At 39.8% G+C, this 16,985-nt stretch overlaps 1 protein-coding gene across 1 annotated transcript in view; it reads right to left on the bottom strand.

Moving 5' to 3' along the window:
* Nucleotides 1-16,985, bottom strand: part of b4galnt4a (beta-1,4-N-acetyl-galactosaminyl transferase 4a) — a 149,046-nt gene that overhangs the window by 33,927 nt on the left and 98,134 nt on the right. Inside the window, exons 6-7 of the mRNA XM_004563378.5 lie at nucleotides 15,152-15,252; nucleotides 4,634-4,701 (exon numbers count right to left, since the gene is read on the bottom strand). Of these exons, the coding sequence (XP_004563435.2) occupies nucleotides 4,634-4,701; nucleotides 15,152-15,252 (169 nt within the window). The remainder of the gene's footprint in view (nucleotides 1-4,633; nucleotides 4,702-15,151; nucleotides 15,253-16,985) is intronic.

The following is a 16,985-nucleotide window of genomic DNA, read 5'->3' as shown; positions in this document are numbered from 1 at the left end:
CTTAAAAAGCGCACAATTTTCAACTTGCTTCATGTCTGGGACGAACAAAATAAATAAATAAATAATGACATGACAGAGAAATCATAAATCACTTTACACATCAAGGCCAGGAAACATTAAACGCTTTCGGAGAGGTAGATGAAGGCAACAACTGCTGTGTGTTAATCATCGTTATATCAGATTTCATTGGGATAGACAATGCGCAGTCCAGCCTTGTTCTCTTGAACACTTCCCCTTGACTGGCATAAGTTAAAAAAAATAACGACAACACACCCAAAATACTTTTAAGCAGATGCAAAATACATTCACACGCAGAAACACAGTAACAGGTCACAAAACTTGAAGTGTCACACTCAAATTCCTCTGCTGCACAACCTTTTTAATGTTCCTGTCATAATCTGCCTTCACGCTTGGTTGCTTTGTTGTTGTCTTGTTATTGTGGGAGACTGCAATATACTTGTCAGACAGGAAAAGAAAATAGAAAAACTTTCAACCGCATCCTTCTGTCTCTTCTTCCATTTCATTTTTGTCACCTCTTTGCTCTCCCTCGTAGGCTGGTGAGCTTTCCGTGCTAACCAGACCCAGTTAATCCTACGCACAGAGATAAAGTAACACTTGCACATACAACATTCATGAATAAAAAGGACTTCAGCATTATGATTTGGTTTTATCCCGTCACAAAAACAACCTACACATAACAAACCTGCCAAAAAACAAAAGCACGTAGGCACAAACCGTGACGATAACCTACCAAAACCTCCAAAGCAAACACAATTTAAAAGCACACACACTGAGGTGTTACGTATGTGTAACTTCCAGCCAAGAACCACACTACCACTTTTTTGTCATGAAGACCTGGAATAAGAACAGACTGTACAAACACACAAGAGACTAAACTGTGTGCGTGGGTATAGCTTTACAAAAAACAAGAAAAAAAATTCAGCACCAGTAACGATGAGAATTCAATATATGATTAGACGCTGGTGTGATGGAGAGAGTCAGCCTGAATAAACTGTAATGTAAAATCAATACTGTAATCAATATAAAGAACGTAAAGTTCATTGTGAAACATATTCCCTGAATGTGTGCCATCTCATTGGATTTTCATAGCTTGGGATGTGGTTTCTTTTGATAATGGAACCATCACACTGGGGATATAAAATGGCAAGCAGGCATGACTGATTTTCATAGTACCATTATTATTTTTAATCATAATATAGAGCTGCGTTTGGAAGTATCATGTTCAGTATATTTTATTTTAAAACTGAATTTCAAAAACAGCTGTATAGTGTTACACAAATGGCCTTTGGGACGGGAATAATCTGGGCCTCTGATTTTTTTATGCATGTTTCTATGGTATGTATGCATGTATTTTTTTTATGCATTGTATGCATCTATGATTTCAAACTTCCACTAGATCCAGTGAGACATTTGTCAGTGTTACCTGAACACCTACACTGACTTAGAGCGTCACCTCAGAGGTCCATTTACACATCCAACCAACACTTCTGATGTTATCACACTGTATGTTCTGTCACTTTCTTTGTTTTTGCTGGTCTGGAGCATTCAGGTGTGTGTTAAAACAATACCAAAGAGTACAGACAACAGCAATGCTCTTGAAGAAGCAATTGTTTCTGCCAATTAGTTGGCGAAGGGTTATATGGTAATTTCCAAACAATTTCAAATCCAGGTGTGGACGTTCCTGCAAATTCATCCCAAGGTCAGACCGAGCAATGTTCAGAGAAATGTTAGAGTCTGAAGGCCTCAGTTAGCATGTTAAACGTTAAAGTTCATGAGAGTACAATTAAAAGAAGACTGAAAATGTATAATTTGTTTGGCTTTCTAGGAGAAAGCTTCTTCTCTCTAAAAAGAGCATGGCAGCATGGTTTAGATTTGACAAGTTTTATCTGAACAAATAGTTTTTATAGCGTCGTTTGGACAGATGAGAGCAAAGTGGAGATGCAGCATCTCCATAATGCACAGTACCAGTTTTGGTGAAAACCAAACACAGCACAACAGCACAAACACTTTATACCAATCGTGGCTCAAGAGTTGGGAGTTCGCCTTGTAATCGGAAGGTTGCCGGTTCGAGCCCCGGCTTGGACAGTCTCGGTCGTTGTGTCCTTGGGCAAGACACTTCACCCGTTGCCTACTGGTGGTGGTCAGAGGGCCCGGTGGCGCCAGTGTCCGGCAGCCTCGCCTCTGTCAGTGCGCCCCAGGGTGGCTGTGGCTACAATGTAGCTTGCCATCACCAGTGTGTGAATGTGTGTGTGAATGGGTGGATGACTGGATATGTAAAGCGCTTTGGGGTCCTTAGGGACTAATAAAGCGCTATATAAATACAGGCCATTTACCATTATAACTGTCAGGACTGTGGTGGAGGGATCATTATTTTGATTTTTGGTTTCTTTGCAGCCACAAGAACTGGACACCTTGCAGTCATTGAGTCGACAATGAACTCCTTCTCCACTGTCCACAGTATTCTATAGTCAAATGTGAGGTTGTCTATCTGACAGCTAAAGCCTTGGGCAAACTGGGTCATGCAAGAGGACAATGATCCCAAGCACAGCAGCAAATCTACAACAGAACGGCTGTAAAATAAAAGAATTAAAGTCTTGCAGTGGCCCAGACAAAGGCCAGACTTCAACCCAACTGAAAGGCTGTGTTGGGACCTTAGGAGAGCTGTGCATAAATGAATTGTCACACACTTGAATAAACCGAAGCAATGTTGTAAAGAAGAGTGGGCCAAAATTCCTCCAGAATGACATAAGAGATGGATTAAAAGAAAAAAGATTACTTTAAGTTGCTTCAAGTTATTGCTGCTCAAAGCAGCTATGAAAGCTATTCAATCATGGAGAGTATTTATTTATTGCACTCACCGCTTCTGCATTTTGGCTTATTTTTGTTAAACAAATAATTACACAGTGTAATACATCATGTATTGTTGTTCATCTCTAATTTTATGCCCTGGTAAGAACTAAGACAACCCACACAGAATGTGAGCTTTCTTTCTACACTGTATTGTTATAATTGTTCATAACCTAATTTGTTACATTTAAAAGATCCAAGTATCCCTTAACTTCACCCCAAACACCAGTGATTTGAATAATTTAGGCCAACACTTGTGCTTCATTCAGTCGGGCAAATGAGGCAACCCAAAGGAACAAGAGCTTTTAGAATCGGTTCTCCTGCACAATCATATAAACTTAACAATGAGTTCAGAAGCAAAGTGGATGCGGATAAGTGCTTACAATCACAATGCGGCAGATATTATGTTCACTTTGTGAATCTGTGGCTGTCTGTATGTCTCTGTTGTCATAAAAATTGGGTTCTGGAGACAGGTAGTGTAGTAAGAACTACGACAAAAGAAGCAGCTTTGAGTACTTTGTCACCTGTCTATTTGCTTGTCAACCTGAGTCTCACAACCATGCAAGATGGAGTCTGAAAACTTAAAGATCAATATTAAAGGAGAGTTTGAAGATGGGTGTGGCCCAAGAACTCAGTGAGTCATCATGTAAACATTAGGGAGAAAGATGTGTCGTGGACTGGATAGTTTAATGCCTCTCCATCTTACATTTACTGAGAAAGAGAGTACTTTCAGGATTAAGACTGTCGACACCTGAGAGCACTTCTTATACAGTATGGTAATTCATCTATAGATATAGGTACTAGCATGCATACAAAACATGCATAGAAGATCTGCTCTTCAGTCTCCAGGGAACACTTTCTTCTTATATGTGAGAAGTTGTAGTGTAGGGTTGCAGGACCAAGGCTTCCTGTTCTATGTGCCAGTTATTGTTTATAAATGTAATCTTGTCAGATATTGGCTGATGGTTTCAAGTTTGCATTTTGGTAAATGTGTTTCTTCCTTTGCTCTCCATAGGAAGCAAAACCTATACTAGGGGTGGGGAAGTCCAGGCCTCAAGGGCCGGTGTCCTGCAGGTTTTAGATCTCACCCTGGGTCAACACACCTGAGTCAAATTATTAGTTCATTACCAGGCCTCTGGAGAACTTCAAGACATGTTGATGATGTAATTTATCCATACAAATGAGCTGTGTTGGTTCAAGGACACAGCTAAAACCAGCAGGACACCGGCTCTTGAGGCCTGGAGTTCCCCCACGCCTGACCTACACAAACACAACTGTTCTGTACTAGTCAGACTGCAAACAGAAACCAGTACCAAAAATCATGTTCCTTGATAATATCTGCATCTACCTAGAGATTACCTTTATTGCTATAAATTAGGTTGTAGAGTAATATTAATGTGCAAATACAGCAATTGCTGCAGACTGCTGCTTAACAGGTAAAGAGACTATTTAACAGAAACAACCATGGAAGACTAGATATTCACATCCTGACTCTTAGTACATATATGGTCTTGCTAACAGCTTTCAAGTATTCCGAATTGTGTTTAGGTACTTCCCCCTACAGTGTATACAGACTGCATTTTGCTATGATGGCACAAATACACACACACTGACAGGTTTACAAGGTGAAACTAACAAAACATCCGGCAAAACCTTTCCTGGGAGATCCTCCATCAGATTCTTGTGCCCTTTTGGTCTCTCTACTGCTGAGAAAGTGAAATCATTTTGCCATCCTGATACGTGTGTGGTTGTCAGAGGTACTTACTGCACAGACTTCGAAGACTGGGACCTGAACTTGTTAAACTCGCCTGGAGCGGTCCACTCTGTCCCCAGCTGCAATACAGAAGAGACAAGACACAGGTCAGAGAGAAGTCTACGACAAGCTGGAGAAGAGAAAGGGGCTCCACAAGCCTCAGAGCAGTATGAAAAATTCAGTTTGGTTTGCAAATCTTTTTAGAAATCAGCTGTGTGCTAAATAAAATACCAACTTTATCTTCATTGGGTACTGACAGAGACTGGTGTCTCAGTTAGCAGGTGGATGTCCTAAACTTATTTTTAAGTCAGAAATTGGATTGGTGGATCGCAAAGGACACCAAAAGATCCTGACTGCCTCCCTGGTTAGCAACATAAATGAAAAGAAAATGGGAAAACAAGCTAATACATCCCAAAACAACAGGAAGAGTCAATCAGAAGGAAAGTTTGGAAAGGCAAAGTGAGCTAACAAATGAGAACTAATGACAATAAACAGACAGAAATAGAGGAAGTCAGATTCCCTGCCAATGCTGACTCTGAGAAGCCAGCTCATCTAAACCCCTGGGGTTCCTGTTTTGGCCCTGTGGTTGAGTCGGTGCCTATTCATTCTCTCAGCAAGCCAACACAAGTAATTAGGGCCCCTGCTGTTGCTGATCCATAATGAAAGAATGAAACTAAGATCACAGTGGGCATGTCTTTAATTGTTTGTGTTGGCCACACAACTGAGTTTGAGACTGGTCAAAAGACATTGCTGCGAGTGGTGCTAACAAATCAAAAGAGACAGTAAATAGCTGTTGATCCTCAATCTGTGTTACACAATACATGTTCCCAGAGAAAAACATATAGTGATGCACATGCATACACAAACAAATCAAAATGCCAATTGTACAGTGGCATATCTGAATGTGTTTGCTGGCATGAAAGGAGAGTCCCTATGATAATAAACCTTAAAATCATGCAACCTGTCCAAAGCCAATCAGGCCCCTGGCAATGCTGACGCCTCTGAGAGTCTTTGTGAGGCTACTGAGTAGAGAGGAGGAGGACACAATGTGTGCTACTGTGCTTTCAACTCTGGAGCCCACAGCATCTTGCTGCCACAGTGCATATTCACACCAACATTCCCTTCAAATATTCCTCTGGTAGGAGTTAGGTCACTGAAAGTGAACATCAGGGAAGCTAGCTAACCGAGCACTAAGCAAAGTACTCCAGTAGCTTTGCATTAAAGATGAAGATACATTTGCAAACACCTACGTGAGCATTTACCGGAAACAACTGTAATAAACTTTGTCCTCATATTTTTTGTGCATACTTGAATGTTGTGTGTCAGCTGTTTTTGTATGTTATTTAAAAAAGAAAGACTCACTTCTTATGCTGATAAGCTAAAATCTGCCATGTGGATATGACAACCTACAGAGTGAATGTCCGTTAACTGTAAAATTGTGCTGCTGGATACCAGATGTTCCGGCTAACCGTTTGATCTGTTACACCTATTATTTACAGTTTTATCAGTCACAACAATTCCACACATGCTTCTATTACTTTCGACAGTTAGTAACCGACCTCCATGACAGTTAAAATAACTCACAAGTTTCATATGACTACACAAGGCATTTCTGTAGAAGTGTAAAATCTTTCAAAGCAGAGGAAATTGGTGAAAAATGCAGCACTAAATTGAAATAGTCAACCTATGAGAAGACACTATTGAAAATGCCCCTATTACTGTATTGTACTTGCACGCTTTATGTTATACTCTCCCTTCTTTCAGGGTTTTTTTTTTTCTGAACATAAAAGGTAAAATAGAAAGCTATCACACAGCAGAGACAGCACAGGAAAAATATCAATCTCACCAAGTTGTGTCATCTAGTGCTGACTCTACATGCAGGAAACCTTCTGAGGGCGCATACAGGAAATCATTAAATTATATCTCTACAGACATTCGATTTATTTCCAAAGTAAATAGAATTTTTGGAGTGAAACTTGGTTTTATATAACTGGGATTATATTTACGCCGTCCTTTGAGCTCTAAACCTTTATGTGGCACGAGACGACTTACCTATTTATGCTCTGCAAAAATAGTTGATGATTTAGATTATTTTCTGAGCAGCTCAACAAAATATAGGATTCATACAAACAAAAAGTCAGGGTGAACATAATTCAAAATTAAAGCCTTTTTTATTTTTAACTTAATTGTCTTTTTGTGTCTCTTTTTTAGGGTAACAAAGACATCAATCAACGGTGTGCATTGTGGTTACAAGGACAAAAGCTCTCCAATGAAAGGAGCAGATGTTCTTTAAGGTGCACATGCAGACATGCATAACACACACACACAGAATTTTTTTCTCACTGAAGGATGAGTCATTGCTTAGTGAAGGCAGCATCTCCTCACCAGAGTAGGGAAGAGGTCAATCAGAAAGCAAGCAGCCAGAGATTGATGAGGGGTTACTCACACACAGGCACACACACTACTCATATTACACCTTAAAACACAACTTCTCACTTGCATTTTGTCATATTGTACTTCTACTTCTGAAGTCCCCTATAAAAAAAAAAGTAAACCGGCAAACTTGGCAATCCAATTTCTTCAACTTAAATTGATCGAAGAAGCCAGAGAGATGGATGCTCATGTACACTCTTTTTTTTTTTTTTGCATCTGTAAAGCAGACACAAACACCCACACTGCGCATCTGTGTGTGAACCTCACCCACATATGTGGGTACCTTAAGAAATCTAATTTCAGATGGCCACTGGCCCTGAAACACTGAAAAGCGAAACACAAAACAGGGTCGAGAGATAAAAGAAATATGAGTGTGCAGTGGAGCTATGGAGACATTACTCCTCTTTCTATCAGCTCCTTTTCTCCCATACACTCCTTTCCCCCGCTGCCCAAATAAGACGAGAAAAGTAATCGAAAAACAGCTGACCTGTGATATAATGGGAGTGCTGCTTTCTTGCTCTTATTCTGTCTTGCCTTCAATGTGTTTTTTCAATTGAATCCAAACTGCAAAATTTTAATGACTAAAAGCTCCTCAGCACACTTTAACCTTTTACCAGCACTGCTGAAGAGGTGGACACAAGGACATACCGGGATTGGTCTGTGCGTACTGTTTATGTCGGCTTTTATTCAATTTAAGTACACTGGCAACAAAAGAAAATAAGGGGCAAACTTTAAAATGAAAATTGTGCCAGTGCAGCAATCCTGACATTTTACATGTATTGGCTATAAAAATATTTAAATTTAACAGACATTTATTTATGTTTTTGGATACAGCTGCATTTTCTTTGAATGTATGACAAAGCAGAGATACAACCTTGGAATGATACAATAAAGCACCTATGGTTATTAACAGGGGATTTAGCTTTATCCTGTTACTGCTCAGGCATCATTCCTCTCTCACACTCAGCTTGAGCAATTTCTTGCCTATCACTAATCAGTCTGTTTGCACACACTACAGACATTTTGGCATGCTGCGAAGCGTCACAACAGGAAAGCATAGTTCTAACTAATATTAATTATAGCCACATTCCATTTAGGACTCTCAGTTCAGTGGCCGTCATCATTAAAGTCATTAATTCATAGTGTGAATGAAAAAAGCTATTACATAGCAGAAAATGTAGAAGACTTTTGAAAATGCTTCAATACTGAACCACACTGATGGTGAAGAAGTTCAAGACTCACGTTTTGCCAGCTGGTTGAATCAAGATGAAATAAAAACAAAAACATTTACAATTCTACCTGTAATAAGAAAAACCTACCCTATTTAAATTGGATCAATCTTCTTTTCCAGCTCGTCTCCCTGCTCACCTCGGGAGAACTTCCAGCAATGCTGCTGTTCTTGGCTGCTGTGAAAGCTGCATTTGACCACTTCTGTGTTTTGCTTTTGAGATGCCCCCTGGATCTGCTCCAGAGTTTCAAGGTAGTGACCATTATAGTTAATTTTAGAGAACATGAGAACACCACAGAAACACATTTGGCCAGCAGTTTAGTGACGATGCAGAGGCTGTTCTCCCTCATAACCCTCATCTGATCCAGGGGGGTGAAAAAGGACGAGCATACTTGTGGTCACGCTTCTAACCTGATATACCATCTTTGAGTTTAGTTATTGCATACCCTTCATGCAAACTGTAAACCCAGCAGCTGAGAGATAGCAGTTTCAGCTGTCATGATGAATGAAAGCCCTCAACAGGTCAGTTTGACAGAGAAGTTGTTCTCTGCTCAAGTGTGAGGTTCATAATGAAATTACAGAGCATAGGCAAGTGGTCACAGGATTTCTTGGGAAAAATTTAAATGGAGCAGTAGCCCTTAAAGCAATTCATAGACACGGAAGAAGATGATATTGAAGGGAAAATCAGGTAAACTTAGATTCAGTACAGCCCATCTGTGCTGTCATAGTTGTGCTGGACCCTATTCCAGCCGACGAGAGGGTCACCGATCCATTGTAGGGCTATAAAAAAAAAAACAACAACATTAAAGTATAGATTTTGTTTTTTTTAATGGTTAGAGCTGCAGAATTTCTTAATTGCACCATTTGCAATAAAAAGAAACAGGTGCACTTGGAGCCAAAGACCATGAAAGTTTTTGTTTACATATTTTGGTATCATTAAGCATGAAGTTGGTTGCTTTAAAATTTGAATTTGAATTTACCAGTTTTCACACATTGCAATCTACCATAAAATCAACCTTCAGATACTTTAAATGGATGTGGACCATCAAACCTACTTTCATGCCTGAATTCATTTTTTTCAGTCATTTTCGAACTGCCGAGTTACGTTGGTGTTACAGTCATTCGGATGGGCTTGTATGCACACATGTATCTAACTATAACACGAATAATAGCAGACACAGACGTGCTGTGTACTGTGATAGATTGCCCGTCTCAAGCAATGTTAAAATTTGAAACCTGGCTGTATCTATTTTCTTCCCTGTCAAAATGCTTTTTCTACAAGGCTAAAGAATAAAATGTATCATATGCGCGTTGTCGCTTTTAATCCAAAATCCTATTCAGTGTCTTTGATCAGGTGCTTTTACCTGGTAAAACGATGGGCATTTGAAACTCATTAACCACTGTTGTTGCAGACATCTTTATTCACTGTGGCAGGAAAACCACAAATGTTAGTAAAATTAATGATGGCATTGTTCCAATTTAGGTGTTCCAGTAAGCTGTGCCACTGACAGTGCAGAAACAGCCCCAGCTAAGTACACGTCAAACATCTTTTATTTTAAACGTTTATATGATTAGGTGAGATTTTATGTGATTTTAAGTCAAAGAAGCTGACTTAATTCCATCCCTCCTTACAATCGATACGGCCAGGTGGTAGAAAAAAGAAAAAACTTTTAAATCTTATCTGCTTATCAGCTGTTCTACAAATTGAGTTTCTTGGTTTTTTGTAGAGTGGGGCAAAGTTGTGAATTGGTGCATGCTCCTACAACAGTGACAATGTCTTGTCTGTCAGGGAATGAGAAGCTACTGGTGCTGTTGAGTCCCATATTGATCGCAGTTCCCTGACCCAGTTTCTCGTACGCCTGTGTATTTTTGTATCTGCTTTTTGAACCAGACAGATTAGACGTCATAGCATCCACCTTTCATCTCAAAAGCTGGGAAAAAAACTGCTCAGGAATGGCTCGAGAAACAACACAAAAATTCTAAGACATTTACTCAGCCTCCAAACTCCTCAAATCTCAATCCGATTGAACATCCTGCAGATAAACAGCAAGCAGCCAGATCTATGGTGGGCCAACATCGCGCCCCATTGTGGAAGGGGGATCTACACAATATAACATAGGTGTTTTAAACATTGTGGCTGATTTGCCATTTGCGCCAAGTGTCTGTGCAACCAGACATGAACTACACTAAGGCATTAGCGCACACACAGCCTTGCACACATGTGCCGTTTCCTGCTCATAAGGGCCTTTTAATATCAGACAAGACTGGGCTGGTTCTGTGGGAAGCTCTGCGGGAGCTGTCTGGACATTCTGATTGAAGGAAAATCTCATTACAGATTAGCTGTAGGCAAAAATATGATTAACGGCAAGGCGGGACAATGGATAATCCTCATTCACATTAAGTTCATTCGTATGCGTACAGATAATGTCCCAGCAGGAACATGGAAAGTGTTCTAATAAGAATAGTGTACCCAACCAATCGCACTTCAACAAATTGAGAAGAGGGAGCTGGTACATGTAAGGGACCGAGCAGCAGAACCAAGCATGACGCAAGGTCGATTTTGTTCTCTCACTTGGGTTCGTATATATTTCGTTTTTAAGTAGAGCACCTAAAAATACGAATATTTTAAAGGTTCTTTTTTTTAATATTCTATATTGATAAAGTCATAAAGTGAAATATTTCTGTTTTTATGTTTTCAGTTGGATGATTGTTGGCTGATAGTATTTAGTGTGCAGTATTTTAAATGATTAGAATATTTTATTTTGAGTTTGAGTAAATTACCACTCAAACAATACAAATACTGTGTATGTGTTGGTCTAGTTCAGAACAGGTAAATATGATCAAGGCCAAAACTGAGAGACTTGACAGTCCAGATAACAAACATTGCCAAGGTCTACTGGGGAAAAGGCCAGCTGTTCACAAAGTGCTGTATGAAAGCATGTTAATGCTAAGATGACAGGTAGGGGAAAGTGTTTCTGGAAAAGGCGCACAAGCAACGGGGATGACCACTGCCTTGACATGATTGTTAAGATGTCAGATGTCTATTCATATTAATGTACAGAATTCACCTGCTTGCTGCTAGTTCTGCACATTCACCCAGTGTATATACTATATGCATGTGTATATATATATATATATATATATATATATATATATATATATATATATATATATATATATATATATATATATATATATAAAAATAATGTTCTTCCTCTACACCCCCCCCCATTTTTGCACATGTCGAGGAGCGTGTCAGGCTACATTTCACTGTATGTTATACTTGTATAACTATGCATGTGACAAATAAAGAACCTTGAACATTGAAGAGAAGTCTATTTGAGCAACCTGGGAAAATTCAGAAGGATTGGACTGAGGCTGGTGACGGTGCAATAAGAGCCACCATCACACAAATCTTCAGGAACAGGATAAAACTGCTGCATTCTTAATATCAAGCTACTTCTGATCCAGAGATGTCAGAAGCATTCTTATCTGGGCTAAGGAGAAAAAGAACAGGAATGCTGCTCGGTCCACAGTCCTGTGATCCACATATGAAAGCAATTTTTTTCATTTTATTTGGAAATAAACATCTTAGAGTCTGGAGGAATAATGGAGACAGAATCCAAGGTCTTTTATGTCCAGTGTGAAGTTTCTGCAGTCTGTGATGATTTGGAGTGCCGTGTCATCTGCACGCAGCTATCTACCAGAAGATTTTAGAGCACTTCCTTCCATCTGCTAACAAGCTTCGTGGAAATGCCAATTTCCTTTTCCAGCAGGATTCTGCCCACAGTGCCAAAACTCCTATATAATGATTTGCTGAATGTGTTATTATGATGGTTGATGGGGCAGCTGACTCACCTGACCTGAAACCCACAGAGAATCTCTGGTTTGTTTCAAGAGGAAGATGAGAAGCCGACCCAAAAATACAAACGAGCTGCTGTCATCAAAGCAACCTGAGCTTCAGTAACACCTCAGCAGGACCGCAAACTAATCGCTTCCATGCTACACTGTACTGATGCAGTAATTTGTGGTAAAGCAACGCCAGCCAGGTACTGAGTGTATAAATGAACACACTTTTTAGAAGCTGGAGATTTCTGTATTGTAAATGCTTTTTTAAATCATGGAACTATTACAATCATGTTTAGATGTGTGATTAATACAAAAGTTGAGTTACATTATGAAAAACTAAGTCAGAATATTCTAATTTTTTGGAGATCCACTGGTACCGTATGCATTTGTGTGGATTTGGGATGACCTACACAGGAACTAGGACTCAAGCTTACCTTTTGAATGTTTTATACATGTTTGAGAATAACAGAAATACACATCTCGAGATTAAATCATTATCTTCTTTGCTGTAATATTTGGAAGACAAGAAAATACTGACAGGGGTCACCATGGAAACAGCACAGAAACACTTCAGCTCTATTTTTCATCACATCACTGTTAAATGCCTCATGGGAGCACATTCGAATTATACTTTTAAAGATATATTTGCTAGTCATTGGCGTTTTCATTTGGAAGCACTAGCCTCAAACAGCGCATACTAGGAAGCTTATTCAAATAAAAAAGATCTGGGCTTGCTGGATCCCTCACACACTTGTCTGTCAGTCAGTGGCTTTTTTTTTTACTGGTGTGCAATCCATTTGGACAGAGGTTTACAGGGAATGCTAACTGGGGTTATTGGGGTTCCTCCAATCTCTGGGCAAGATACAACTCCACAAAAAAAAGGAGAAAAAGTGCCCTGGTGTGTCCAACGGTGTGTGTATTTGGGATTGGAAAAATGTGGTATGAACAGAATAAAACTGTAGTATACTGTGTATGCTATTTGAGTGAATGGGTGAATTTAGAATTCAGTGTAATGTCCTTCGCATGCACAGGAAGATTAGAAAAATAACCTTTTTTCACTGTCGTAAATGTGACACACAGAACACAGAAGTGGCTGAAGAATAACCCCTGCCTTTAATTTTTATTTAATCTTCAGAAAATAAAAAACAAGCTAAAATTGAGTTATTTTATTATTATCTGGTTTGAAATAACTTAAAAAACCCATAAATTAATTGTGTATTAGAGCAGCGGTCCCCAACCTTTTTTGCGCCACGGACCGGTTTGTGCCCGACAATATTTTCATGGACCGGCCTTTAAGGTGTCGCGGATAAATACAACAAAATGAAACTAGTACCGGTACCGGAAAAAAGAAGATTTATTCATAACACACGTGAAAAGACCCAGGAAAACAGAGTCAAAAAAAAAAAAAAAAAAACGATAACAAAATAACGCTAAAAACCCTGAAAACCATACATTTCACACCCGAGTCTCACTCTCGCGGCCCGGTACCAAATGACTCACGGACCGGTACTGGTCCGTGGCCCGGGGGTTGGGGACCGCCGTATTAGAGCTCTTACAAGTCTTAAGGGCAGGCTTTGTAGCAAGCAAAGAAGAGCAGCGCATGTCTCCTCAGGGTGTAAAGTGTTTGTGCTATATGAAACACAAACTCTTAAAAGTTGGGGAAAATTAGACTACTTCAAAATCCTCTTTCAAAAAAAAAAACAAACTTACAGTAAGAGAAAATCTAAATAAACTCTTTTTCCACCTAAGCTCATGCAGATGGTTTGAACGGAGCAACGATTTAATTTTTATCCGTGAAACACAAAGTGCCTCTCGAGACTGGGAAGGCAGTGAGACCTGTCTGTCAGCCGGTGGCAGGATGAATGATCCTTAGCCATAATGCTGCTCCTCTGCCATTACCTAGATGATATTTCTCCACTGCTAAATGTCACATCAATATTCTCTAGCAGCCAATTAATCTCAGCTCCCATGGAACCTGGTGACATCTCGCATCCTGTTGGAATACAGATGGCACCATCGCTGGACCTTTGCTCTTAACACATATTTGCTGAGAGCACTCATATGGTGCAGTTCAAATATTGTGCAACCTCGTGCATCTTTCCCTTCTTAAATCTTTCAGAGGGTTTCGCAGAGAAAACTTTATTAGCAGAGGCAGCGGCAGCAGCACAGCTTGACTTTTATTCAATTGCGGGCAGAGGGTACTTCAAGGATAGATGGGAAAGGAAAACGATTTTTCACAGGATGTTCTACAGGAGGATTTAAGTCTACTGTATTTTGAGGCGTGTGTTGGGGAGGTGAGTGATAGCCTCGGTGTTAGGATGGTGACATGAGGGGAGCGGGTGATTACTAAAGACGAACAAGGTCAAATCGCTCATTGTCCCTGCTGTTGCTGTATCGCTGAACTCTGGCAGAATTAAAGGCTTATGTTGAGGTGTGGTCAGAGCTGGATGCTCTTAGTCACATCTCAGCAACGATTTTAGATGGCATCATTTCAGAGTAATAGCTTTGACCCTTTAAAGTCTCAACAGTAACTATGATTCCACAAGAATTGCAGTTAATCATAGTTATACTTGCCTGATCTGTCATAGTGTGCATAGCCATATATGAGAGAAATAAAATCCATTAGAAGCCATTTAGAGATATGAGTCACCGTCACCTGAATATCCTATCAGATAATAAAGTCACTATGTAGTCTAATGATTAAGGTTTGGCTTCCCTGCGCAAACTGTACTATGGATGAACGTCCCTAGAGGTATATATTATACTAAGTGTTTTACTATTTAGGTCATGACATTAAGAGGTTGAATTTAGGCCCCAGAAGATTCAGGCTCTTCCTACAGTAACAGCTTGTTGCTAAGCAATGCCATTTAAAAACAGGAGAGTACTGAAAAATGGGTTGTACTAAATGGCTTTCCTTTGAATCGTAAACTATAAAGAATATAGGGACCCTGCTGATTTTAAATGGAGTGACCCTCTGTGTGTTTCAGATAATATTCAGTGTAACACAGTTTGTTGCTTACCTGTCCTACATAGACCAGCAGTCTGGCATTAAGAGGAGTCTCATCAGGGCTCAGCCAGAACTCAGAGTTATCGTCTGATGATACTGAGAACTGGAAATCACCTGGAAGGGAGAAAATATGATCAAAGTGTGTGTCAGTGGAAGTAGATATGTATGATCTAAGAGAGTATAATCACGAAGAGCAGAATTTCATAAGAAATGTGAAAAAGAAAACGCACCAAAATTGTGGTGCCCTGCCGAGAGCAGTAGTCATGGATGACATGCATGGTTACGGTGATATGAAGATTTTCCTCACATGAATTTCTAATCTGTATGTAACAACTATATGAATGGAAATAAACACTTGAGCACAGACGCAAAACAGTGAGAACATGGGGTGCAGTAAGTGGAGCTCACAAACATTGTCATTCAGTTTATAAGTAATCTCAGGATAGTAACAAATTGTATTTATTTGTCATCTTTCCTCATAAATGTTTACACGTTCATGGGTAATCAGTGATCTGAGAGACAGTGATCTTAGTTTTCAAATGTGGAGTCATCCTAAGAGCAGAATAAAATCGGTATCCACACCGTCAGATTATCTTTCATTTCTTCTTGTGGATTGGCATGCAAATTCATATATACTATTGTATATAAAAAAGCGTAACACAGGTGGACATACCTGTGAATACAGATTTCTTTTTTTTTTTTTTGTTCTTTTCCACCTTTATTTGATAGACACAGTGAAAGCAGGGGCAGAAAGAGAAGGGGAAGACAAAGGGCCGCGGGTCAGACTCAAACCCGGGCTGGCCGCTCTCAGCCATATGGCATGTGGTCGACTGCTCAACGCACCCCAGTGAATACAGATTTCTAATAATGTTGCTGCACTGACTATTATTTATCGAACTAAAATAAGCTAAAATGCAGCATTGCTATTAGAAAAAACAAGGTATAATCTTACTATTTCCACAGTGATTAAGAGCGGGATAGCTGCCACGTGCTGCTAATCAAAAGCCCTTGATTAACTGATCAAGTGTGGCCATCCTTATAAAAGCAGAAGTTTTGGTTTGGTGTCTTTTTGTTTGTGTTTTTCTGGTCTGGAGCGCTATTGTGTGTGTTAACACACTCCAAAGACTCAATGCCACTTCGGCAATGATTTTAGAGAAGCAATTGTTAGTACCCATCAATCTGGGAAGGGTTATAAGGCCATTTCCAAACAATTTAAAGTCCATCATTCTGAAGTGAAAAACATTATTCACATGTGGACAGCGTTCAAGCCAGTTGCCAATCTTCCCAAGAGTGGACACCTCAGAAAATTCACCCCAAGGTCAAATCATATAATGGTCATAGAAATTGCAAAATTGCACCTGAACAAACCACAAGGCTTCTGAAGTCCTTGGACAGACAAGACCAGAGTGAAATTGTTTGGCCATAATGCACAGCACTACATTTGGTGACAACCAAAGCGTACAGCATATCAGCATGAACATAGCATACTAAGTGGGGAGCAGAGGAATGGCGAGGGTACAGCTAAAGTTTGGCTGACATTGGGACATTGGCACAGCAGCAAATCTAAAACTGAATGGCAGAAAAAAGAGAAGGATCAAGGTGTTGCATTGACTCAGTCAAAGTTCAGACCTCAACCTGACTCAAATGCTGTGGCAGGATCTTAAGAGAGCTGTGCATAAATCAGTGCCTGGAAACCCAAATAAACACTGTAAATAAGAGTGGGCCTAAATTCCTCCACACCAATGTGAGCGTCTGATAAATAATTACTTCATGTTGTTGCTGTTAAAGGTGGTTCTGGAAGCTGTTCAGTTACACTCTGCCTAGCCTTTGACACAGTATAATATGCC

This window comes from Maylandia zebra, linkage group LG7, assembly GCF_041146795.1.
Source record: "Maylandia zebra isolate NMK-2024a linkage group LG7, Mzebra_GT3a, whole genome shotgun sequence".
Taxonomy (NCBI): domain Eukaryota; kingdom Metazoa; phylum Chordata; class Actinopteri; order Cichliformes; family Cichlidae; genus Maylandia; species Maylandia zebra.
Note: the sequence above shows the minus strand (reverse complement) of the source record. Positions and strands in the feature narration are given on the sequence as shown.